The 25,641-nt window shown below is 53.1% G+C and overlaps 2 protein-coding genes across 6 annotated transcripts; both read left to right on the top strand.

The window, feature by feature from the left end:
- Positions 1-1,469: 1,469 nt before the first annotated feature.
- On the top strand, positions 1,470-10,769 carry EFS (embryonal Fyn-associated substrate). 4 transcript variants are annotated; one of them, XM_008158497.3, is made up of 6 exons: positions 1,472-2,103; positions 6,651-6,929; positions 7,178-7,318; positions 7,419-8,132; positions 8,509-8,598; positions 9,765-10,769. In XM_008158497.3, exons 1-6 carry the CDS (start codon positions 2,086-2,088, stop codon positions 10,197-10,199), a joined length of 1,677 nt encoding a protein of 558 aa, XP_008156719.2. In that variant the 5' UTR covers positions 1,472-2,085; the 3' UTR covers positions 10,200-10,769. The 4 variants fall into 4 exon arrangements, with proteins under 4 accessions (XP_027991050.2, XP_054572437.1, XP_008156719.2 ...); XM_028135249.2 differs by lacking the exon at positions 8,509-8,598 and having other exon boundaries at positions 1,470-2,103; XM_008158498.3 differs by lacking the exon at positions 6,651-6,929 and having other exon boundaries at positions 1,473-2,103.
- A 4,332-nt stretch (positions 10,770-15,101) lies between these two features.
- SLC22A17 (solute carrier family 22 member 17) lies at positions 15,102-21,373 on the top strand. 2 transcript variants are annotated; one of them, XM_054716461.1, is made up of 8 exons: positions 15,102-15,336; positions 15,528-16,031; positions 16,124-16,227; positions 18,338-18,492; positions 19,086-19,251; positions 19,449-19,594; positions 20,509-20,620; positions 20,771-21,373. In XM_054716461.1, exons 4-8 carry the CDS (start codon positions 18,429-18,431, stop codon positions 21,057-21,059), a joined length of 777 nt encoding a protein of 258 aa, XP_054572436.1. In that variant the 5' UTR covers positions 15,102-15,336; positions 15,528-16,031; positions 16,124-16,227; positions 18,338-18,428; the 3' UTR covers positions 21,060-21,373. The 2 variants fall into 2 exon arrangements, with proteins under 2 accessions (XP_054572436.1, XP_054572435.1); XM_054716460.1 differs by lacking the exons at positions 15,102-15,336; positions 16,124-16,227 and adding exons at positions 19,760-19,865; positions 20,023-20,240 and having other exon boundaries at positions 15,951-16,031.
- Positions 21,374-25,641: the final 4,268 nt, after the last annotated feature.

Here is a 25,641-nt window from a genome sequence, read left to right as displayed (position 1 = left end):
AATGGACTACAACTTTTCAATCCTGTTTGGCATCTCACCTTTTAAATACCAGGAACTTCAGAAACGGAAGAAAGAAGGCTTCACTCCAGCCTCTGGGAGGCCTTGATGTGTGTTGTGCCCGAAAAGAAAGAAGGGGGGCTGGAGAGAGTGCGCACACCCCAAGGAGCAGCGCTATGTATGGCAGGAGAGGTGGAGACCCGCGAGCCCTGTCCTCTCAGCTGAGACTCCTGGAAGGCCAGATCCCGGCTCCTCTGCACGAGTTCTGGCCTTTTGTGCCCATGGTCCCCACTCGTGCTTTTCGTGGCAGAAGTGTGCCAGGAGCGGGCTGGGGCCAGGCCCAGGCTGGCGGCGGAGGGCAGGGCAGCACCACTCGCCCGCCTGCAGCTCTGGGACCCGACGGTCAGGGCCAGAATCCACGTCCAGCCCAGACCCCCGGTCTGCCCCCGAAGGAAAGGCGGCTCACCCTGTCACCCCTGCGAAGGCCATGCCAAGGGAGAAGAGAGGCTCCACTGAGGGGCCCGGGAAGGCGGAAGGAGTGCGTCCCCTCCCTGCCGCGGGAAGGACAGATGCGGGCTAATGAAAGGGAGTCAGAGAGGCGCGGGGCTGGCGGGGGAGAGCGGGGGCGTGGCAGGGAGAGGCGAGCCCCCCGGAGCGAGCGGACCCGACCCCCCCTAGGGCCGCGGTGACGACGGGAGAAAGGAGGCGCGGGGGGAGAGGGGCGGGGAGGGGGCGTGCAGTTTGGCCCCAGGGTCGTGAGCTGAAACTCGACACCGGCCTTCGGAGGGAGCGTCCTCCTTTCTCCTCCGCCCCTCCCCTCCCTTCCCTTTTCCCCTCCCTCCTTTCTCTTCATCCCCGGGACGGAGCCCCGCGCGGGAGCGGAGAGGGCCCAAGGGGAGGAGAAAGAAACTGCTCTGAGAGGGCAGCCTGGAGCCCGGGAAGGGGAGGGGAGGGGAGGGGAGCCGCGAGCAGAAGTGAGCCTAAAGGCCACCGCAACCCCCGGAGCCTTCACAGCCCTCTTAGTGTCCACCCCACCTCCAGGCGAGTCCGCAGGCCCCCGGCCCGGCCCCTCCTTCGCCTCCTTTGCTCCTTTTGCTTTGTGGCCTTTTTCTCCGTCCCCAGAGACACCTGGGAGCTGCCCCGAGCTGGGGGCGCGGAGAGCGGGGGGGCCCCGAGAGGCCCTGTCCAGGGTGCGCGTGAGCGGGCTGGGAACCGGCGCCCCGGGCCGGGGGCCGAGGGGAGGAGGGCGGGTGGGCTCCGCTGAGCCCCTCTTGGGCTTTGGAAAGGCCGTCCCGCCCACTCGAGCCTTGCCCCGCTGCCTTCGCGGCACCCTGGTCCCGGGCGCCCCGAGAGCGAGTGCGCGTGGGTGCGAATCGCCGGGCCCCCGGGGCGTGCGAGCGCCTGGGCCGGCGCAGCCCCACCGCCACGCGCTCGCGGGCCTTTGGGGTCAGCGGGCCTCCTTTCGCCAAGTTGGGCAAGTTTGAAGAGGGGCACATGGCCCCGTTCTAGCTTTCCCTCCGTCCCCAGCAGCGAGGCCGCCGCATTGCTCCTGCCGCCCCGACCACGGCCCCGGGAGCCTCGCTCTCCGGTCCCGGGTGGGGTTGGGCTGGTTCCCAAACTCGCTGGTCCAGCCCAACCGCCCCGGCGGCTTCTCCCAGCCCTCGGGGCCACTCTGGGCGCCCTGGAGAGGCGTCGAGCGCCTTAGCCCCCTCCTCCTAGCCTGCCCCTGCCCCGCGAGGGAGCCGGACCCTGCGGACCTGGGGTGTCTCCACGGCCTGGGGCAGGCAGCTCCGGGGGCCTGGCCCACCCGGCGGCCCCCGGGAGGCCGCGGGGACAGTGCGGAGCGCGCGCCTTTGGATAAGGTCCCGCAGCGACGCCCCAGCCCGCCCCGCTGCTCCTCCTCCTGCCTGGCCAAGCTGCCTCCCATTTGGGGAGTTTGTGGGTTTTCTCTTTCTCCTCCTCCAACCTCTGCGGAGGCCACGACTCAGGCGCCAAAGCTGGGGGCCGCCTCCATGGTGCGGGGCAGCCGCTGCTGAAGTCAGCGAAACTGAGCCTGGCCTGGAGCAGGCCACGCCGGAGGCCAAGGCCATGGCCATAGCCACGTCGGTGAGTCCACCCGGGAGAGGAGGCAGCTGGGCAGAGACCTCCGCAGCTGCCCTGCACTCTGTCACTTTTACGTCTGCCTTCTCTTTGTCTCTCTTCTTGGTCCCTTTCTTCTCCGGGACGCTGTGTCCCTCCACTTTTGCTTTGTGTTCTCTCCTCACCCTTCTGTGTCTGGAGGCCCCCTTTTCCCCACCCCCTCCCCTTCTTCTCTCTTTCTTTCTAGAGGCTGTCCTGCAAAGAGGGGAGGGGGCAAGTCGAGCCCGAGTCCTGTGTGCTCATTTATTGGCGCGAACAGATGGCCGGTGGTGGCTGGCAGGGGCTTGTGATTGGGAGGCCAGTAGAAGGTTGGGAGGGGGCTGAAAGAGTGGAGGTGGCTCAGACAAATGGGAGAGGCTGGAGGGCCCAAGAAGGCCCTTCTCTAGAGGAGGGATGAAGGAAAGGGAGGAAATGAAGCAAAGGCGGAGAGATCGGGCAGGGAGAAAGAGAACATAGATGGAGGGGGAGGTGATGTCAGCCAGCCTCTGGCCACTTTCTGGGTACAAAGCAAGGAGACAGCTGGCTGGCGTGATGGGGCCGTGGGAGGAGGCATCCCAGAGAGCGTGTGGCCCACTGCCACCCCCCATTAAGGCAGCCCCTCCCTCACCAGTCAGCTTAGTCCCTGAGGAGGCGGGTAGAGCAGGGGTGACCACACCCATCATCAATCAGTCTATCAGCGACTCTGGCCTGGGTGCTTGCAATTGCCAGGCCCGGAGGTTTGGCCCGATTGGACAGAATTCAAACCTAGCACTGGGAGGAGCTCGCCACAGCCCCACCTCTACTTGCTGTCTAGCACTCCTTGCCATCTGCATTCTAAACAACTCTGTTCTCTAACCACCCTTCCCTGGGCTCTAGGATCCCCAGTGAAAGGGAGGCTGCCACCTGCTCTCCGGCCCCCTCTGAGTGGGTACCCTGGGAAGGAGGCTGGAAAGAGAAGTATGCCTCCCTACAACCTCCCGTAGTCCCGTAGGAAGAGTTCAATTTTCACTCCTTCTCAGACCGAACTCCTTTTAGTTCCTCCATCTGTATGATGGTGGGAAAAACCATCATAGTTTTCAGAGCTGGGAAAGGGGGAGATCCTGAAGATAGTGGGTGTACTCTGATCAGCTGTGTAGTCCCAGGAGGTAGATTTTCCTTTTTACCAGAGGTGGGGGTGGGGATATTTATGCTAATGAAACTCACAGGAGCCTAGTAACAGCTAATATTTATTGAGCATTTACTGGCTCTAAGCTTTGCCCTGATTGCTTGAGACGTTATCTCATCCTGTCTTCACAACATCTCTGTGAAGCTAGTACTATTATTATCCAAATTATTATCCAAATGGATATTCAGATATGGATATGGAATTCTACAGAAGAAACAGGCTCAGAGAGGTTTAACAACCTGCGCAGTCACCCAGTTAGAAAGTGGTAGAGCCAAGACTCAAACCCAGTACTGTCTGCCTCCGTCCAAACTGTGCTCTTAAACCCAGTTAGGCTAAATTCCAAAGTACTAATTTATAATTTACAGTTAGAAAGAAAAGTGCCATGCTGACCAGGAATGTGTGTCATCTGGTTAGCACGTTTTCTTTCTGTGGGACAATATCCTTCAGAAGCCAATACCATCAGAAAATGGTTTGATGAGTCTAGAATCAGGCAAAAGGAGAAGTCAGTTTGTTGTTGACATCATCCAGCCATGAAGGGCTGGACAACCTCTCCATCCGAGGGAAACGCTAGCCAAGGGAAACATGCACTCATGTTGGCTGAGCAGGGCATCCTCCTCCCCAGGGCCTGGTGGCCAAATACAGCCCGCCAGAGATCTTCAGCTTGAGACGTTTTACTGAATTCGCCCATGTGGATTGCTTGCTCAGTAATGCCTAACTACCTGCTCTCCACCATCACTGTGTCAGCCACCACTGCCTGGGATGCTGCCAGCAGGGGCAGTCACTTAGCAAACATAACTGAAGCGGAATATGTTTCCACTGGAGGCCTGGTGCACAAAAATTGGTGCACTCAGGGGGGAGGGGGTCGCTCAGCCTGGCCTACACCCTCTTGCAGTCTGGGACCCCTTGGGGGATGTCCACCTGCCAGCTTAGGCCCACCTAAGCTGGCAGTCAGACATCCTTCTGGCAGTCCGGGAGACGCCAGCAGCGGGGAGCGGGCCTAAGCTGCAGTCAGACATCCTTAGCGCTGCTGAGGAGACGGGAGAGGCCACTGCCACTGCTGCTGCGCTTGCAGCCTTCAGCCCGGCTTGTGGCTGAGCGCAGCTCCCCCTGTGGGAGCGCACTGACCACCAGGGGGCAGCTCCTGCATTGAGCAGTGCGTGTCATAGAGACCAGTCGTTCCACCGTTAGGGTCAATTTGCATATTACCCTTTTATTATCTAGGACACTGTGAGTGGTTTGAGCTTGAGTCTACCAAAGGGCATTGTGGACCCAGAGCCCTATGAGGGGTGGCCAGCAAAGGGAAATTGTGTATAAGATGCTTGAGTCATGGACCTTCTTGACTTAACCACTGTTACTAATATAAGAAGGAAAAAGTAGATCCTTTTAAAATATATATATTATTAATTTTTAGAGAGAGGGAGAGAGAAAGAGGAACATTAATGTGAGAGAGGAGCATTGATCAGCTGCCTCCTACCAGGCCAATCCAGGCATGTGCCCTGACCAGGAATCAAACTGGCAACCTCTCGGTGCATGGGGACAACGCCTAACCAACTGAGCCACATCGGCCAGGGCAAAAGTAGATCCTTAATGTTTGCGATTGTGCAGAGGCAGTAGAAGAGTGATTGAGAGTGTAGGCTCTGGCTTGGCCGATGTGGCTCAGTGGTTGAGCATCGACCCATGAACCAGCAGGTCACGGTTCGATTCCCAGTCAGGGCAACTGCCTGGATTGTGGGCTTGATCCCCAGTCCCCAATAGGGGCATGCCAATGCTCTATCCACTGAGCCAGACTGGCTAGGGCATCATTGATGTTTCTATCTCTCTCTTCCTCTCTCTGAAATCAATAAAAACATTTTTTTACAAAAGAGAGAGAGAGAGAGTGTGTGTGCAGGCTCTGGAATCAAGCAGCCTGGGGCTCAAATCATGCCCCACCAGCTGCACCAGCTGTGTGTCGTTGGGTAAAGTACTAACCTCTCTGTTCTGGTTTTCTTTCCAAATGGGGATAGTGATGCCTCCTCCCTCCTAAGGTTGCTGTGAGGATGGAATGAGATGAGATGATTAGCACAAAGACCTGCACAGTGTCTGGGTACATAATTTGCACTTGGTGTCTGTGACTTCTACCTGAGCTTGTGGCTCTCCAAGGAAAAAGCTTAGGTGTCCCTACCAGACAGGACTGAAAACAGACTGATAAATGCTTGCTCTTGGTTGGTCCATCAGCCCCCCTACACACACACACACACATCTATGTATCTACGTACTTTTCTCCATGGTAACCTCATCCTCTTCTGAACCTTATTTGCTCAGATTGAGAACAAAACAGTTGCTTGGGTTTCTGTTTTCTTCCTTATTATGCCTAGGTACTATCTGGCTGGGCCCTCCCAGCCCCTCTGAGTAAGGGATCTCTGCAGTTGCTTTATCTAAACTTTGGCTTGTTGGGGATGCTGACTGGGAAACGGAAGGTAAAGGAGAGTCTATGGGAGACCTTAGCAGGACTTCCTTGTCTACATGAGGCTTTGAAAGAAATTCATTTAGCATATACACTGAGTGGCCAGATTATTATGATCTCTGAATGCATAATAATCTGGTCACTCAGTGTATATCCTTTATAATAAAAGGCTAATATGCAAATTGTCCCCTCAACCAGGAGTTCGACCAGCAGGCAGGCCGGCCAACCGCCCATATCATATTCCCTCCCCCTGGCCAGGTTGGACCCCACTCATGCATGAATTCATGCACTGGGCCTCATATATATATATATATATATATATATATATATATATATATATATATACACACACACACACACACACACAGAGTGGCCAGATTATTATGCGTTCAGAGATCATAATAATCTGGCCACTCAGTGTATTTATTGAGCACGGATACCAGGTCAGGCCCATTTGCAGAAGCTAGGAATATAATAGTCCTTCTCACAGGGCTTACACTGTATGGGTAGAAATCAATAATAAAAATAGACAAATAGTATAAAGTATTATGAAGGAAACAATGGATGGAGACAGACACAGAATGGGGTGGAAGAAGAGTGAAGAAAAGATCTCTTTGAGAGGGTGACATTTAAGCAGAACTGAAGGGTGAAAAGGGGCCAGTCAGAGGAAGAGCCTTCTGGGTAAATGAAACAGCAAGTGCAAAGGCCCTGAGGTGGGAAAGCGCTTGTTTAGTTCAAGGAATAGAAAGGAAGAGGGAGAGTGCAGGGAATGAAGTGGGAGACGAGGCAGGGCCGGCTGGAAGACCTGAGCCAGGAGGTCAGGTTTTTAGCTTGAGGGAAATGAGCTCTAAAGTGTTTTGAGCAGGAGGTGCCGTGACCTGATGTGTTTGTGAAGACCCCTCTTCCCACTCCCACCTCACCCACCAGGCCCAGCTGGCCCGGGCACTCTACGACAACACCGCCGAGTCCCCCCAGGAGCTGTCCTTCCGCCGAGGGGATGTTCTACGGGTGCTGCAGAGGGAGGGTGCAGGTGGGCTGGACGGCTGGTGCCTCTGCTCCCTGCATGGCCAGCAGGGCATTGTGCCCGCCAACAGAGTGACGCTCCTTCCTGATGGCCCGGCACCCAAGCCCAGCCTCTCCCAGGTGCCCCCAGCCGAGCCTGGCTCACCATATCCAGCCCCAGAGCACAGCAATGAAGACCAGGAGGTGAGAGCTGGAGCCCTCCCAACCCCAAGCCAGGAGACCCCTTTCCCTTCTGCTGGTGCCAGCAGTGAGGCTGGGCGGGGAGAGCCCTAAGGGGCTCTGCTGCAGGAAGCCTGGCTGCCAGCCCTTTCTGGGTTCTCCTTGCCCTTGGGACCGGGAGGGGGTTGGAAGGTGTCTATGCTCCTTCAGGGCACATGTTATCTGATTCCCTGGTCCCCCCTCTTCCTGACCCACACGTCTTGGTTCCCCAGGTGTATGTGGTGCCACCCCCAGCTCGGCCCTGTCTGACCTCAGGATCTCCAACTGGACTCTGCCTGCCCTCGCCTGACCCCATCTACAAGGTCCCCAGAGGCAGCGGGACCCAACTGGCTGCCCCTGGAGGTGTCTTGGAGGTGAGGACTAGAGGTCTGTGTGTATGTTGGGCAGGGAACCATACAGCTCTGGAGGGAGTCCAGTGCTGAACCTGATGGTGACTAGCTGCTCCCTCTCCAGGTCTACGACGTGCCCTCCTCTGCCCTCCGAGTTCCCTCCAGTGACCCCTATGACTCCCCTGCCTCCTTTTCCCGCCCTCTGGCCCGGGTCACCCCACAGTCCCCTGGCGAGGACGAAGCTCCCTATGATGTGCCCCTGGCCCCAAAGTCACCGTCAGAGCTGGAGCCAGATCTGGAGTGGGAGGAGGGCCGAGAACCGGGGCCCCCCCTCTATGCTGCCCCCTCCAACCTGAAACGGGCATCCGCTCTGCTCAATCTGTATGAAGCGCCCGAGGAGCTGCTAGCCGATGGGGAAGGCAGCACTGATGAGGGCATCTACGACGTGCCCCTGCTGGGCCCAGAGGCACCTCCAGAGCCCCCAGGAGCCTCCACCTCCAATGACCCGGACACCCTGGCCCTGCTTCTAGCCAGAAGCCCTCCGCCCTCACACAGGCCCCGGTTGCCCTCTGCAGAGAGCCTGTCCCGCCGCCCTCTGCCTGCCCTGCCTGTCCCTGAGGCCCCCAGTCCTTCCCCGGCTCCTTCTCCTGCTCCAGGCAGAAAGGGCAGCATCCAGGACAGGCCTCTGCCCCCACCTCCACCCCGCCTGCATGGCTACGGGGGCCCTAAGGTCGAGGGGGATTCAGAGGGCCGGGAGGCGGAGGACGGTTCAGCGGGACACCACAATGAGTATGAGGGCATCCCGGTGGCCGAGGAGTACGACTACGTCCACCTGAAGGTGAGCTCACCTCCAGCCGCCCCTCCCGAAGTGCCCCCTGGAGAACCACAGGGAGGAGGGAGGAGGCCTGGGGCCCACATGCAGACCCTCCCTTCCTCCCTCCCCTCCTTCCCCTCCACTGGCCCTGCACCCTCTGGCCTGGGACCCTAGTACTTGGCCACACCACTTGTACCAGTGCTGTGTTCCTCCCCTAAACCCATCCTAGGGCCCCTGAGCCCTCTGACTTGCCACCAGAGCGGTCTCAGACCTGGAGTCCAGGACTGCAACCTCTGATGGCAGCAGAGACCTCCAGAAGGAAGGGGAAGGGGAGAGGGCCAAGGAGGCCACCCTGCCCTGTTCCTCCACCCCTGCACTGAGACCCTGACCCTTCCTGCAGGGTGTGGATAAAGCTCAGGGATCTAGGCCCCTGGACAAAGCCTTGCCCGGGGATCCTGAAGCGCTGGAGAGGGGGCCACCGGAGCAGCAGGTGATCCTGTGGGTGTGATGCTGGGGAAGGGGGGCAGGAACATAGGAGGAGGAGGAATAGTCTTCACTGAACTAATAGGATAGGGATAAAAGGTCATTGACACCGAGCAGTTGGAGAAGACGAGTTAAAATTCAAGAGGAAGGAGCTGGAATTTAGAAAAGGATTTCAGGAATTCAGAAATCGGGGAAAGAATGTTGGAGAGGAATCAGAAAACCAAGCAGTTGAGAGCAGCAAGTTTCTGGGCTGTGGGTCAGAGCGGGGCCAGGTGATTTCTGAGGCTCCTTCAGCTGAATTCCTGGGTTCCTAAGAGACCTGGCTCCTAATCCCGGCTCCACCATTCAGACGCCGGGAGCTCTGAAGTGGCTAGTTAATCTCTCTGGGCCTTAGGAAAGTGAGGTGGTCTCCTTAGTCTTAATCACAGTGGCTACCATTTATCAAGTATTTACCAAGTACCAGACCCTGTACTAAGCACATCACATGAGTCAACACTAACCATAGCCATAGAAAGGACTCATACAGGGCATCCAGTGTGCAGTGCTCTGTTCTGAGCCCTTTCTATATACTGTATCGAGTTAACTTCACTGCAGCCTTAGGGGGCAGATACTGGACCTGCACTATCCAATATGGTAGCCACTCATCACATATGGTTATTGATTACTTGAAATGTGGCTAGTCTGAATGGAAGGGTGTGTGATATAAAATGCACACCAGATTTTGGCGACGTAGTATGAAAAAAAAATCTCAACAATTTATATATTGAAGATCTGTTGAAATTAACATTTTTGTATATTTGGAGTTTAAAAACAAAGTTTCTTTTTACTTTTCTTAATGCGGCTACTATAGATGTTAAAATTACATGTGTGTTCACATTATGTTTATTTTGGACAGTGCAGAACTAGCTTCCCCAGTTTAGAGATAAGGAAATAAAGACATTCAGAGACTTGTTTGAGGTTGTTGGAATCCAGATTTGTCTGGCATCAGCTCTGAGCACTTTCCTGCCGCTCGCTATGAGCATCTAAACGTTCTGATGGCAGAGGTAAGAGCTGAAGGGATTGCGCTAGGAAGAAAGGAAGGGCTGGGGAACAAAGGGAGGGGAGGAGAAAGGAAGAGAGAGCAGAAGTGACACTAATGAGAGCGATCCCACTGACCACTCCTCTTGCCCTTAGGAGGTCCTGTCCCCAGGGGAGCATCTGGTTCTGCCCGCCGGAGACCGGCAGCTCCTGCACTTCTATGCAGGGCAGTGCCAGAACCACTACTCAGCACTGCAGGCAGCCGTGGCAGCCCTGATGTCCAGCAGCAGGGCCAACCAGCCCCCACGCCTCTTCGTGCCCCACGGCAAGCAGGTGGTGGTGGCTGCTCACCGCCTGGTGTTCGTTGGGGACACCCTGGGCCGGCTGGCAGCCTCCGCCCCTCTCCGAGCACAGGTTGGGGCTGCAGGTACAGCGCTGGGCCAGGCATTGCAGGCTACGGTGCTCGCTGTCAAGGGGGCTGCTCTGGGCTACCCATCTGGCTCTGCAGCCCAAGAGATGGCACAGTGCGTGACACAGCTGGCGGGGCAGGCCCTGCAATTCACCACCCTGCTCACCAGCCTGGCCCCCTGAGGGCCCCCAGCCCTGCTCTGCCCCTCCCCTGCCTGCCAGAGCTCCCTCCAGTCCTTGGGCAGCTGGAGGTCTCTGCCTTAGGCACCAGGAGAAGTGGCAGTCTTTCCCCCTTCCTGTCCCTTCCAGTCATCTCAATCTCTCAGAGGCGTCTCTTCCCTCCATCCACAGCTTTTTGTATGAGCCATTTTGTATAAATTATTTTTATTTAATATTATTCCCTGCTTTGTCAGGAGCAGGTGCCAGGCCCTCTGGGGCAGCGGGGAACTGGACTCTTCCTCCTCTGTCAGCCTGGGGTGGAGGTACTTGGTCACGGCACTGCCGCCCACCTCTGCAAGCTTGGCCCCACAGAGACTCAGGTGACGGAAACCTAGGCCACCCGGAGCCCTTTTCTGGTCCTGTTTCTTGGCTGTACAGCACCTGTGCCTCACTGTTAGTTGAGAATAAGAGCAGTACACTGATTGCCGGGAATGTGAGGGTCTGGGAGAGGCCAGAGACCTCCTTCCCACAGGAAGCTGGAGAGAGCTGGCCTCAGGCACTGGGTGTGCTTCTCAATAAAACCTGCTGTCTGGCTCCCTGACTGTTTCTTGAGAGCCTGGGGGCAGTGTGTGTGGAGGGGGAGGGGGGCATAGGTCTGGTGCCCATGAGCCCAACCTATGGGGTACACACTATGGACAGGATGCCTTTAGGGGTTTGGGGGAAATTAACAACTGTTCATTCAGCAGGTTCTCAGCTCCCATGAGGTGCTGTAGTTCTGAAGGTACATTGTGGGGGTGGAATGGACACAAACGAATCAGTTAAAAAAAGTAAATTTTTTTTAAAAAATCTGCCACAGATTTGACAGTTGCGGGTAATAGAAATGAACAGGGTGATGTGAAGAACTAACTAGACGAGGGGAGAGGCCATGGAAAGACTTTAGGATGGTTGGGAGGTGATATCGGAACTGAGACCCCAAGGATAAGAGAACCCAGAAGAATCTGACAACTAGCATTCCAGGAAGACAGACACTGATGGCTGATTGGAGGCCTCTCCAAGACCTCCTTGTCAAAAAGGGGTGTTATCAGAGAGGTGCCCATGTGGAGAGGCCGGCCACACAGAGCCTTTGGAAGTGCTGTGCTCAAGGGTCACCCCAGCTCTCACCTGTGCACCACAGGATAGCTCTGGTCAGCTGGAGAGTGCTGCTGGCCAGCCTGTGTGCCCTGTCCCTTGAGTTAACCCAAGAAGGTCAGTCCCTTAAACTCTTCCCAGGCTTCCTGCTGACCGTCATTCTGGACACCGTCTTTCAGAGAAGCTGAGGGGCTGATGAATGTAGTGTGTTGGAAGTCCATAGTCCTCAGGGCTTTGGTGAAACAGATGAACTGAAGCATAGATGGGGATCACCAACCATTTGCCAAAAAGGGAGTCCAAGCCACAGATCCATTGCTTCAGTCCTGCTTTCCTTTTTTCTTTTCTTTCTTTTTTTTTTTTTTTAATCCTCACCCTAGCATATTTTTCCCATTGATTTCTAGAGAGTGGAAGGAAGGGAGGGAGGAGGGGGAGAAAGAGAAACATCAGTTGGTTGCCTACTGCAGGTTGCCTACCCGGACCGGGGAACCTGCAACCAAAGTGCATGCCCTTTGCCTGGGAATCAAACTGGCACTGCTTCAGTCCAGCGGTCACCAACCTTTCGGACCTCATGGACCACCAGTGGTCCGCGGACCACCGGTTGGCAACCCCTGCTTCAGTCCATGAGCTGGCACTCTAACCACTGAACACACCGGCCAGGGCTCAGTCCTGCTTTCCTAAGATGATGCCCTGGCACAGTGACTGGATTGGAAGCACCCCAAAGTTCAATCACATCCTAATGTCTTAGCATTCCCTATGCATTTGCCTCTTTCATTATGGGTTCCTTGCTCATTTCACTCTTAAAAGAAAACTCATTTCCAGGTTCTGGGGCCACCAGAATTCACCCCTACGTGTTGAAGACCTGTAACAGGGGCGCTCTTCCATCATCCAGAAAGAATTTTAAGAGATCAACTTGGCATTAGAGCAAGTCCCGGAAACATCATGTACCTATGTGTCTGCAGTAAATCCTGTCAGCCCCTCGGAGTCCGTTTCAGCTTTGATATGAGATTGACCATAATATTCTCACAGGCTTGTTGCGAGATGATGCATACGAACAGCCCAGCACCACATAAAGTTAAGGGAATGATTCCAGGACAGACACAAGAACACAGATACATAAATCTTCAGGGGATGTTGGCTGTGCCAGCACCAAAGCAAACCCTGAGGAGGTGCTGAAATGAGTTGGGGGGAGGGAAGTGGTGGGAGGCTGCTAAAGGCATCAGAAGAGTTTCCCATATTTGGAAAATTTCAGAACAGGAGAAAATTTCAGAAGTTGGTTCGGTGGAGAGGAGAGGGAATGGATTTCCTGACAGTCTGACAGGACACGCCTTTCCAGTCCTTATCTGAGATAAGAGAAAACAGTACCTATTAGGTATCAAACCTCTTAGACAAGTGCGTCTCTAATGGGGACCTGGTTAAAAGGCCTGTGATTCCGCATTTCTAACAAGCTCCCAGGTGATGTGGGTGCTCCTGGTCTGTAAATCACACTGAGTAGCAATTCTAGGAGTTAGGGAAGGCTTCTCAGGCAAATAATGCTTGAGCTGACAGCTGAATGATAAGGACTTGACTAAGGGGGAGGAGAAGCCTTCTAATATAAGACAAGCTTGTGGCATTAAAAAAACAAAAGAGTCCAGTGTGACTGCAGTGAATGTTTGAGACGTGAGATGGAGCTGCAGAGAGCATGGGGCGAAGCATGCAGAACCATGTATGAGCTGTCTAACATACTATCTACCTTGATGGCGAGGAGAAGCCATTCAAGGTTGTTAAGCGGGAAAGGGACATGAACAGATCCGCATTTTGAAAAGATCACTCCGTCTGCACTCTACATAACAGATGGGGAAAGGATGTGGAAACACGGTGGACACAGCACCAGTTAGGAATTAGGAGGCTAAAGCAGTCTGTGCAACAGGCAGCTCGACTAATGGTGGTAGAGATGGAGAGGAACGGAAAAGAGGAGAATTACATAGGAAGTACTAGTAACATGGGCAGGGTTTTGAAAAGGACTTGATGGGGCAGTAAGGAAGAGGGCACTCTGAGGACTGTCACCTGAGCATCTGGCCACAATTGGATGACGAGGGGGCCATTCGTGTAGGACACACTTGAAGACAACCAGGTTAGTAGGGGCAGAGCATGGCCACATTGGGTTTAAGGTCCCTATGAGTCATCCAAGGTAAGAGGTCAAAGAAGAAGGCTTCAAGGGTCGGACTCCGATGAGAGGTTGGAGTGAGACTGATGGTCAACAGTGAGTGAAGAAACAGATTTCTCCCTCCCCTACTCCCGAGCAGGGCCTAGCTGCATAAAAACTCTCTGCTGTTGCTTTTTTTGGAAGATGAATTTGAGAGCTCTTGCTCTTCTGTCTTCTTGATTTGGCCAAATCAAATAAACCTTTATCTCCAAGCACCATTGTTTCAGTGTTTATCTTACTAGTGCATTGAGCACGCAAACCTGACCTTTGGGAGGTGGTTCAGTAACAGGAGCTGGAAATGTAAGTCTGGGGACCAGATGTGTGTTGGTTTGTATTGTTTATATTGAGGGTGAAGCTGTGGGCATGGGCGAGGTCCCCAGGTGCAGGGAACAGTGTGAGCTAAGAGGAGGACCTAGGTAGGACTAAGCCTCTGAGGACCAGACACGGAGTGATGAAGAAGAGAAGGATGAGCCTGCAGTAGAGAAAAGAGGAGCAAGAGAAAGAAAATCAAGCCCTAGCTGGTTTGGCTCAGTGGATAGAGTATTAACCTGTGGATTGAAGAGTCCTGGGTTCGATTCTGGTCAAGGGCACATGCCTGGGATGTACACTCCATCCCCAGTAGAGAGCCTGCAGGAGGCAGCCAATCAGTAATTCTCTCTCATCACTGATGTATCTCTCTTCCCCTCTCCCTTCCTCTCTGAAATCAATAAAAATATTTTTTAAACTTCCCTTGGGAAAAAAAAAAAAACTTTAAAAAAAAAAAAAGAGAGAAAGAGCCAAAACCGGTTTGGCTCAGTGGATAGAGCGTCGGCCTGTGGACTCAAAGGTCCCAGGTTCGATTCCGGTCAAGGGCATGTACCTTGGTTGCGGGCACATCCCCAGTAGGGGGTGTGCAAGAGGCAATTGATCGATGTTTCTCTCTCATCGATGTTTCTAACTCTCTATCCCTCTCTCCTCCTCTCTGTAAAAAATCAATAAAATATATTTAAAAAAAAAAAACTTTTAAAAAAAGAGAAAGAGAACCAGGAGAATGTGGGACTTAGCAGTCAAGGAAGAAAGTACTTAGAGGAAGGGGTGGTCAACAGTGCCAAATGCTGTTGAGAAATGGTGACTCACCTGAGTGAAACGCGAGGTGGCCTTGTGCAGGAGGGCAGCCAGGGCTGAGCGCAGTGCCCAGCCCAGCCCCCCATATGCATGTCCTGTACTGCAATGGTCATTACACTCTTCTGTCCCCGCAGCAAGCTACTCCACGGTGTCTTGTTCATTCTATTATACCCAAGCCTAGCACAAGGCCAGGCACAGAGTAGAAGCTTCATAAATTTTATTGATGAATCAATGAGTGGATGGATGAATGGATGGATGGTTGGTAAGAATTGGAAGCAAAGAAGGAATCTCTGGCATCTGTGTGGGTTAGCTACCATCCTTAAGCCTTTTTCCCCTTTTTACCGCAATAGACCTCAGACGCAGGGAACAGAGACAGAGCCCATGCCCTCCCTCTCCTGGGCCCTGGCCCCCCTTCCTCTCTCTGACGAAGAGTCTGGACCGAAGGTTCTGCTGACGTGAGAAGGGGAGGAGAGTCTGGAGGAAGGGGAGGAGAAATCGGCGCTGAGATCGCAGAGACGAAGGAGGCGCCCGCGGCTGCAGAGCTGCAGAGCGGGGTCTCTGGGCTCTGTGTCTGGGCACCCAGCGCACCCCTGGGCCAGAGGACAGCGCATCCTTTCGGCGAGGCCCCGCAGGGCCCCTGAGGTCGACAAGCTGGCTCCCCGGGTGGCCACCGGGACCCCGGAGCCCAATGGCGGGGGCGGCAGCAAAATCGACAGCAATGTAGAGATCACCCCCAACCCCAACGGAGTAAGTGCCTGCGCGCCGAGGACAACGCCATCACCTTCCGCACCCGCGCCTGGCGTTGTCCTCCGCGCACCCCCGGCCCCTGACTGCCTTCCTTGCTCGAGCGCCCGCCCTCCTCCCTTGCTTTGCAGTTTTCTCCGATTCACCCGTCTTCTGCCTCTCCCCGCCCCACCTCCCACCCCCCACTCCCCAAGCAGGTCGGAACCCTCGGAGATGCGGTGCCCACTGAGCAGCTGCAGGGTGAGCGACAGCGCGAGCGGGAGGGGGAGGGCGACGCGGGCCGCGGCGGGCTGGGCAGCAGCCTGTCGCTGGCCGTGCCCTCCGGCCCCCTCAGCTTCGAGGCGCTGCTTGCCCAGATAGGGGCGCTGGGAGGGGGCCAGCAGCTGCAGCTCGGCCTCTGCTGCCTGCCTGTGCTCTTCGTGGCGCTGGGCCTGGCCTCGGACCCCATCTTCACGCTGGCGCCCCCACTGCACTGCCACTACGGGGGCTTTGCTCCCAACGCCTCTGGCTGGGAGCAGCCCCCCAACGCCAGCGGTGTTGGCGTCGCCAGCGCCGCGATTGCAGCCAGCGTCGCCAGCCGCGTCGCCACCAGTACGGACCCCTCGTGCAGTGGCTTTGCCCCGCCGGACTTCAACCACTGTCTCAAGGACTGGGACTACAACGGCTTGCCAGTGCTCACCACCAATGCCATCGGCCAGGTGAGGCGCCTGGGTGGGCTCCGGGTCCGAGGGCGGGCTGAGAGCCACCCACTCAGGGCCTCACACCCACTCCATCCTTCTCACATCCCCAGTGGGATCTGGTGTGTGACCTGGGCTGGCAGGTGATCCTGGAGCAGATCCTCTTCATCTTGGGCTTTGCCTCCGGCTACTTGTTCCTGGGCTACCCTGCGGACAGGTGAGGGCTGCCAGGGACAGGGCAAGCGGAGAGGAGGGGTGCTAGGCAGGCTAGCTCAGGCAGCTGGTGTTGGCAAGAGGCCGAAGAGTAGTCGAAGAGTAGTCGCTGGACTCTGCAGCCTTCTCGGGACTTCTGTTCAATGATATGCACCCCCATCCCTGTCTCAACTGCACTCCCCGTCAAGAAATACTTCTTCTGCTACAGGGAATGACTTCACCCCAATTCCCCATATTCACGGATCAACGGCATCATCTCCAAAGACCATAGCTCCATCTCCATGACCAAAACCCCTATCTCTACGTATAAAAAGTCCTAGCTCCTCCTCTATTGTTCCTATCATCACTAACCACCTCCCTCACCATCCTCATAGATTAATGGATTCATCCCCATTAATAGCCCTATCCACGTGGACTATTAGCTCCATCTCAATGGCCTCATTTCTAAAGATAATTATGTTAATTCCTAACCCCATTCCCATTGACCAATATAGTTCATCTCTACAAACAAATGATTCCACCCTTATGGGTCAATAGTCCAATCCCCATGGATCAATGACCACAATAGCACCACTCCCCCAGAAATTAAAAGTTCCATCCTCATGGGTCTTCAGTGCTCTCAGATCCTTTCAGACCAAACACCCCTTTTCCATGAATCAGTGGCCTCATCTCAAGGATCAGCTTATCCCCACCAACCAATAGCTTTCCCCAGGGATCAGAACTCCCATCTCCTCTGATTCTCAATACTGTCACCACTGACCAAGTGCTCCATCTCCACTGACCATCCCCATGGATTATTAGACTAACTTCCACTTAATCTACAGTCCTATCCAAATGGATAAATAGCTCAACTCTCATAGATCAAAGGCAATCCAACATTCAATAATCCAATTCCCTAAAAATCAATACCTATCCTTACTGCCCAGTAGTCACAAATCCTTTTGGGCAAATTATTCTAAATCCATAGATCAATAGACCATCCTCATGCATTAATGGTCTCACTCTCACAGACCAGTAGCATTATTACTATGAAATCATAGCCTCATCACCTAAGTCCAATAATTCAGTCTTCTAAATTCAGTAGCTTTAGCCCCATTAACCAATAAACTCATCCCATGGAAATATGGCCCCCCTCTATTGGGTCAATAGTATTACTCCCATGACCAGTGATCCCAATCTTCATCCCCATAAATCTTTGGTATTATCCCCAAAGATCATAGCCTGGCCTCCAAGGATCAGTAGCCCTATCCATCATCACTGACCAATAGTCTAATTTCCCCTGGTCTGTGACCCAATCCTTACTGATTATCCCCCTGGATTCATAGATTCATCCCCACTGAACAATAGCTCCACCCACATGGACTAAGATTCCCCCACCCCATGAATCAATGGCTCCATCCCCAAAGATCAATTGACCAATCTTTAAGATTAGGAATTATCCCCACTGATCCATAGTCCTAATCCATGGATTAAATCTCCATGCCCATGGGTTAATGGCTCCATCTTCTGGCCAGTGGCCCCATTTCTACTCACCATCCTTATGGACAAACAGACCCTTGCCCTAACCCCATAGGACAATGGCCTCAGCCTCCAAAATCAATTACTCAGTTCCCTAAGATCAATAGCTCCATCTTCACTGACCAATACTATCCCCAGGCACAAGTGGCCAATGGACCCACCTCCACTGATCAGTAACTCCAACCCCGTACATATATCAATGACCCCATCTTCTCTGACCAGTCTGAGCAAGACAAGCTTCATCCCAACTGACCTCTATCACTAAGGATGAATGGTTCCAAGTCCCCTTAGCAATATCCCATCCCCTCTGATGATTGGTCTCACTTCCACAGAGAAATGCCCTAAGCTCTGATCAATAGCCCCATCCACAAGAGTCTGGTCCCATCCCCACAGAACCATAGCCATACCCAAGTGCCTGGTTGCCAGACATAACTTACCCATGGTCCCAATCCCTTCCATCTTCTCTAGCCTCGGTCCAACTCTTGCTCCCAAGGCCTCATCCTCATACCTCCAGCTGTGAATTGGGCAACTGGGCCCCACCCAGCAATGCCTCCCCCAGGGGGTCTGGGTGACCAGAGGCCCTGCACACTTTCCAGGTTTGGCCGTCGTGGGATTGTGCTGCTGACCTTGGGGCTGGTGGGCCCCTGTGGAGTGGGAGGGGCTGCTGCAGGCTCCTCCACCGGTGTCATGGCCCTTCGATTCCTCCTGGGCTTCCTGCTTGCCGGTGTTGACCTTGGTGTCTACCTGATGCGTGAGTGGCACCCTCCAAAGAGGTCCTTCCCTTGGGGCTCACCCCTGCCTGTGTACAACCCAGGCCATTCCCACTGCCCCCTAGGGTCCCCTCAGTCCCTTCTTCAGCCCTAAATTTCAGCTGTCTAGACTCTAAGCTGTCTTTCTGCCCAGGCCTTTGAAGGATCCAGGGGTCTTTCATCTATCCACACCCATCTCCTTCCACTATCTTTAAGATTTCCTTGCCCTAGACTTACTGCTGTCAGGTAATAGTCCTATTTTAAAAAATAAAATCCTAACTAGCTGTGTGACCTTGAACAAGGGTTGATATGAAGGTCATATAAGGTCTGATATGAAAGAGCCTGTAATTGGGAATGCTGAATACCCATCAGGGACTCTGACCCTCCAACCCTCCCACATTTGAGCAGGAGAGGAGAGAGGACTGAACAATCTCTCCACTCTTTGCCATTTAGAGGTTAGTCTGTGGGAGGTGACAGCTGCAGCCTCCAATCAGGGTCTGACCTCACTCTCTGTCCTCCTCCCTCCCTCTCTCCTTTTCTCTCCCACGCCTCCTTCCTCCCTGACCTCTCCTCCCTGTCCCTGATGTATCTCCAGGCCTGGAGCTGTGCGACCCAACCCAGAGGCTTCGGGTGGCCCTAGCAGGGGAGTTAGTTGGGGTGGGGGGACACTTCCTGTTCCTGGGCCTGGCCCTTGTCTCTAAGGACTGGCGATTTCTGCAGCGAATGATCACCGCTCCCTGCATCCTCTTCCTGTTTTATGGGTCAGTATCACCCCTCACCTGCTGTCCGGGTCATTCTCATCTCCCCCTCCATCTTAGCTCTAGCCCAGAGACCCCCTCTTCTCCACTACCCCTCGTCCAGGCCTGCCCCAGCCCCAGCCCCTCAGAGGGGGGCAGTTTCCCATCCCTGTGTCAGAAGATGGGAGGCTTCACTGTGTACCCCACACTCCTGCCCCCAGCTGGCCTGGTCTGTTTCTGGAGTCTGCACGATGGTTGATAGTGAAGCGACAGATTGAGGAGGCCCAATCGGTGCTGAGGATCCTGGCTGAGCGGAACCGGCCCCATGGGCAGATGCTGGGAGAGGAAGCCCAGGAGGCCCTGCAGGGTAGGAGACAGGGGTCCCTACAGATGCTCTCTCACATGCACACATGACGGTGCCCTCTGCATGGTTATAGCTATGCACCTTCTCCCAAGGTCCCCACCACTCATGTGGGAGGACCCTGGGTTCTCTGCTGCTCCTTCTGACAGCTCCTCCCTTTCTCTCCCAAAGACCTGGAGAACACCTGCCCTCTCCCTGCAACATCCTCCTTTTCCCTCGCATCCCTCCTCAACTACCGCAACATCTGGAAAAACCTGCTTATCCTGGGCTTCACCAAGTGAGCCTGGGATCTGAGCCAAGGGCCAGGCCAGTAGCTGGGATGGGGGCTGGCTGGGTGGAGAAGGCATGAGGACCCCCGCAGAGGGCTGCCAGAGCCGTGGAAAGCTGCGGGTGGGGATGCAGGCACCTTTCTGTTTTCCCACTCCTTCTCACAGCTTTATTGCCCACGCCATTCGTCACTGCTACCAGCCTGTGGGAGGAGGAGGGAGCCCATCGGACTTCTACCTGTGCTCCCTGCTAGCCAGTGGCACAGCGGCCCTGGCCTGTGTCTTCCTGGGGGTCACCGTGGACCGATTTGGCCGCCGGGGCATCCTGCTTCTCTTGATGACCCTCACTGGCATTGCGTCCCTGGTCCTGCTGGGCCTGTGGGATTGTGAGCATCCTCCCTTCCCCATAGTATGGGCTCAGCAAAGGGACCCAGGCAGAGGAGCCTCAGACAGGCCTCCTAAGATAAGACCAGCCCCTGCCCAGATCTCCACAGTCCTTCCCTGGCCACATACCCTATCTGTTCTCCCAATCGATTAGTGAATGCCCAGAGCCCACCCACCTAGCCACAGGATCAGAGAGCAAGGGGATGAAGCGAGGGACTAGGCCAAGCATGGTCTCCCGCCTCCATTCATGCTTCCTCCTTGGTCCTCCAGATCTGAATGAGGCCGCCATCACCACCTTCTCTGTCCTTGGCCTCTTCTCCTCCCAAGCCGCTGGAATCCTCAGTACCCTCCTTGCTTCTGAAGTCATCCCCACCACTGTCCGGTGAGAGTAAGGGTGCTGCCAGGGGCAGGGCCAGGCCTCCCGGTCATCCATCAAGGACAGAGCCCAAGGGATGAAGGAGGGAAGGCTGCTAGAGAAGGGTGGGGGTGAGACCCACAGCTAGAGGCTGAGTGCCAACTCCATCTCTCCCAGGGGCCGAGGCCTGGGCCTGATCATGGCCCTGGGGGCACTCGGAGGGCTGAGTGACCCAGCCCAGCGCCTCCACATGGGCCACGGAGCCTTCCTGCAGCATGTAGTGCTGGCAGCCTGTGCCCTCCTCTGCATCCTCAGCATCATGCTTCTGCCGGAAACCAAGCGCAAGCTCCTGCCCGAGGTGCTCCGGGATGGGGAGCTGTGCCGCCGGCCTTCTCTGCTGCGGCAGCCACCCCCCAACCGCTGTGACCATGTCCCGCTGCTTGCCACCCCCAACCCCGCCCTCTGAGTGGCCTCTGAGCACCCTGGCAGGAGGCTGGCCCATACGGAAAGGTGACATAAGGCCCTGCCTGGTAAGACGATTGGGAGGCTCAGAGGCATCTCACGCCAGCCATCAAGTAGAGCTCAGAGGGCTGCCCCTACCCCCATCTCCTCCCTGCTGCTTTGTGTCCACTTCCTTGGCAAGAGTCAGGGGACAGGGAGAGAGCTCCACACTGTAACCACCTGGTCTGGGCTTCACCCTGTGCCCAAAGACATCTTCCCAGACCTCATTCTTTCTTGCTCTATCATTCTGTTTCAATAAAGACATTTTGATTAAATGAGCATACCATGGCCTGGACTTCCCTCCCTTATGTTGTCCTTCAACTACCTCCTGGGGGAAGCTTTCTCAGTGGAACTAAAACCAATGACAATCTCCCTCCTCCTCCCTGTGCCAGGTCCCCTCATCCCCACCCTGTGTTAACTTATAGATAGCTACTGCCCGTTACTGATTGCTATGCTGCTAGGACTGGGTTAGGCACTTTACAAACTTCACTTAATCACTTAATCCTTACAACACTGCAAGGTAGGTGTTTGGATCAATTAAAGCTTTTTTGTTGTCTCGAACAATAAAAACAGATTCCAATGAACTTAAACAAAAAGGGAAATTATTAGAGGGGTGTGGTGGGGAGCTAACAGAATGGAAGGAGAAGCAGAACTAGTCATAAAAGGTCAGGAACAGTCAAGCTGGTTTGACTCAGTGGATAGAGCATCAGCCTGCAGACTGAAGGGTCCCAGGTTCGATCCCGGTCAAGGGCACATGCCCAGGTTGCAGGCTCTATCCCCATTAGGGGGCATGCAGGAGGCAGCCAATCAATGATTCTCTCTCATCATTCTTGTTTCTATCTCTCCCTCTCCTTTCCTCTCTGAAATCAATAAAAATATATATTTTTTAAAAAGTTCAGGAACGAGGGGGAGGTCCCCAGGGTCCAGGGAATAGAACCAGTAATATTTTTGTCACCTGAGTGAATAAACTCCAGTGGGATTCAATCTTTGGGTCACCCCACTGAAGAGTCATTTCCAGAGAGCAAGTGACTGGCTAGCCTGAGTAACATGCCACCCCTGCCATACCACTGACTACGGGGGAGAGGGAAAGCAACACCTAAGTGCTGTTTGCAGAAGCAGGACTGGATACTGTACGGGTAAAAACAATGGATGCTCACTACAGTATTCTCTTACTAGTACAGATGAGAGAACTGATGCTCTGAGAGACTCGGTAACAAAGCTAATGAGTGCCAGAGCTGGGATTGATTAGATCAGGAGCTGGAGCTCTCCATTGATGTACACTATAGCCACCTTTCCAACTCTTTCTAAGCTTTGGGCACTACTCTTGGAAGTGAGGGGTGAGCTTCTAGGCACTCAGTGGTGGGGCAGTAGGAGACTAGGATTTCCACCTCTGGATCTGCCTCTCAGCCCAGCCCTGGCCTGGCTTTGCCACTTTGGGCAAATCTCTAAACCTTCAGCTTCCTTCAAGGGTTGCTCTGAGGTTAAACAAGATAACATAAGTGCCTCTTAAATTATTCCCACTAGATGGTAAGCTCCTTAAGGGAAGGAACTTGGTCTTACTCAACTTTGAAACACCAAATTCTGACACATGATAGAAGCTCAAAAAGTTAACATTTGTTCATTCTTTTAGCAAACAGTGCCTGATTTATAGATAAATACCAACCGAGATACAGGGCACAGGCCATCCTTCAAGAGTAATCCATCTAATACTAAGAATATTAAAGAGGAGGGAGAGGCCAGTGGTTTGGACCACCAAAAGGCTGCATCTCGAAGGAAGCAAGACTTTACTTAGAGGCAGGAAAGCCCTCAGGCAAGAGCCTAGGAGACAGATACAGTGCTCTCAACTCAAAGGATAAAGGGAGAGCAAAGGCCTGGAGGTAGGAACGCGTTGGGTGGTCGTGGAGAGAGGGATTCTTAGAAAAAGCAAAAATTTGAGGCCAGCCTTTTCCTGAGAAGAAAGGACCATTACCCACAGATTCCCACAGCACCAGTGTTCCTATCTCCTTCCCCTCTGCCAATCCATTCTGAGGCCATGCTACTGGGCTTCAGTAATAATAATATTATCTGAGAACTCATAGGAATTTAATCTCCACAGTCCCCTGAAATAGGTATTACTATTTTTATCCTATTTAACTACTAAGAAAATGGAAATGAGTGAAAATCAGGGACCTGCCATTAAGTGGCAGAGCCAGGCCTCAAACCCCTTCTGGCTGCTCTTTCTACACCACAGTTCCTTCACAGTTATAAACTGCATCACACATTCTGTAGAATAATGTCTGTGGGGTTTTAACTGACTCCAATATTGACCTTTTTAAAAATATTTTTATTGATTTCAGAGAGGAAGGGAGAAGGGGATAGAGATAGTAACATCAATGATGAGAGAGAATCATTGATCAGCTGCCAAGGTTATAAAACCAAGGTTTCAGGTTCTATGCCCAGTCAGGGCACATACAAGAAGCAACTAATGAATGCATAAATAAGTGGAACAACAAATTGAAGTTTTTCTCTCCCTCTCTACCTTCTTCTCTCTCTCTCAAATCATTAAATAAAATATTTAAAAACATAATGAGAGCATTTGCAGAGAACCAATGAAGCACAGACTCTTGTTCCCAAGCAACTCACAGTCTAGGTGGAAAGGGTCAATGTGTGCAGCTAAAAAAACTAAGATCTTGTCAGTTGCTCTAAAATTCACCAACCATATGATCTCATTGGATCCTCATCAATAGCCCCATGAAAACAACGATGATTATTTTTGGGGCTTTTACTGAGATTTGAAATGTAACGTATTCAAGGTTCTATGACTGGTAAGCAATTAGTGTAGCCAGATCTTGAAACTGGGAGCCTCAATCTTCTTACTAAATACCAGATAGAAAATATGTCTAAACACTGTGAAAGAAAGTATTACTTACCCTGTAATATTAAGTTTAGAAGGTAGTCCAGGAACTTGGATAGAGTTTTCAGGCAAACAAGGAAATTACTACTTTCCTTGGAGAGGTTGTACTGATTGAAACATGAACAGATTTTAGTAATGTTTTTATCTGGACTCACAACTAAGAGCCATAATAGATTGAGGGGAACATTAAAAGGACATATGGGGTACATTTCTAACCTTAAAAAGTTACATGAAGACCACTCCTATTCCTCCCATTCAGTCAACCTAGCCTGGACCCCATACTGCCAATTTTTATTGATTATCCACAACTGTCTGGTGCTGCCTCAGATCTTGGGGAAGGGCTATGGTCGTTGCCTGCAAGAACTCAGAAAACTGAGACAAATCATTACAATCCTGGATAAAACAATGCAGAGAGATGTAAAAATTGCTGTAGTAACTCTGATGGAAGGATATACTCTATTAGAAACAGTCAAGGGAAGCATCTCAGACATTTGGATTGAACCTTGAGTTTGCCGGGGACAGAAAGGAGGAAGCAATAGTGCAAAGCCTCAAGGCATAACAGAATATGGTGTGCATAGAGAACAATGTGTTTATTTTTTAACATCCATGGAATAAAGGGCAATTATGAAAAACCCAGAGCTAACATCATATGTATCAGCAAAAGGCTAAAAGCCTTCACCCTAAGATCAGGAACAAGGCAAGAATATCTGTTCTCACCACTTCAACATTGTACTGGAAGTTCTTCTAGCTGGGAAAATGAGACAAGAATATGAAATAAAATGTACCCAGAATGGAAAAGACAATATATAACTCTGTATTTGGAGATGATATGATTTTGTATATGAAAAATCCTAAGGAATCCACAAGAAAACTATTAGAACTAAATAAGGCCCTAACTGGTTTGGCTCAGTGGATAGAGCGTCGGCCTGCGGACTGAAAGGTCCCAGGTTCGATTCCGGTCAAGGGCACATGCCCTGGTTGTGGGCTGATCCCCAGTAGTTGTGGAGGGGGGGGGGGTGTAGGAGGCAGCCAATCAATGATTATCTCTCATCATTGATGTTAATATCTCTCTCTCCCTCTCCCTTTCTAAAATCAAAAAAATATATATTTAAATAAACCCTATATAATAAAAGGCTAATATGCAAATTGTCCCCTCAACTGGGAGTTTGACCAGAGGGCGGGCCGGCTGGCCAACCTCCCACATCCCCTCCCCCGAGCTGGCCCAGACCGATCAGCCCCCACCCATGCACAGATTCATACACTGGGCCTCTAGCAAATAATAAAAAGACAGATAACCCAATTTAAAAATGAGCAGGTATCTGTCTGAATAGACATTTCTTCAAAGAAGATGTACAGTCCGGCTGGCATGGCTCAGTGGTTGACCTATGAACCAGGAGATCGCGGTTGGATTCCCACATGCCTGGGTTGTGGGCTCGATCCCCAGTAGGAAGCATGAAGGAGGCAGCCGATCAATGATTCTTTCTCGTCGTTGATGTTTCTACCTCTCTTCCTCTCTGAAAATCAATTTTAAAACATATTTTTTAAAAAGTGGTGCTAGAGGCTGGGAGAAGGAAACAATTATATATATAAACTAGAGGCCTGGTGCATGAAATTCATGCACAGGTAGGGTCCCTAGGCCTGGCCAGCGATCAGG

The sequence above is a fragment of the Eptesicus fuscus genome, chromosome 5 (genome assembly GCF_027574615.1).
Source record: "Eptesicus fuscus isolate TK198812 chromosome 5, DD_ASM_mEF_20220401, whole genome shotgun sequence".
Classification (NCBI taxonomy): Eukaryota; Metazoa; Chordata; class Mammalia; order Chiroptera; family Vespertilionidae; genus Eptesicus; species Eptesicus fuscus.
This window is presented reverse-complemented; position numbering and strand designations above follow the sequence as displayed.

Coding starts and splice junctions, on each gene's coding strand:
- EFS (XM_008158497.3), top strand. Junction 6,930..7,177: donor ACAGCAATGAAGACCAGGAG/GTGAGAGCTGGA, acceptor TTGGTTCCCCAG/GTGTATGTGGTGCCACCCCC. Junction 8,133..8,508: donor ACGACTACGTCCACCTGAAG/GTGAGCTCACCT, acceptor CCCTTCCTGCAG/GGTGTGGATAAAGCTCAGGG.
- SLC22A17 (XM_054716460.1), top strand. Junction 18,493..19,085: donor CCTTGGTGTCTACCTGATGC/GTGAGTGGCACC, acceptor ATGTATCTCCAG/GCCTGGAGCTGTGCGACCCA. Junction 20,621..20,770: donor GTCATCCCCACCACTGTCCG/GTGAGAGTAAGG, acceptor CATCTCTCCCAG/GGGCCGAGGCCTGGGCCTGA.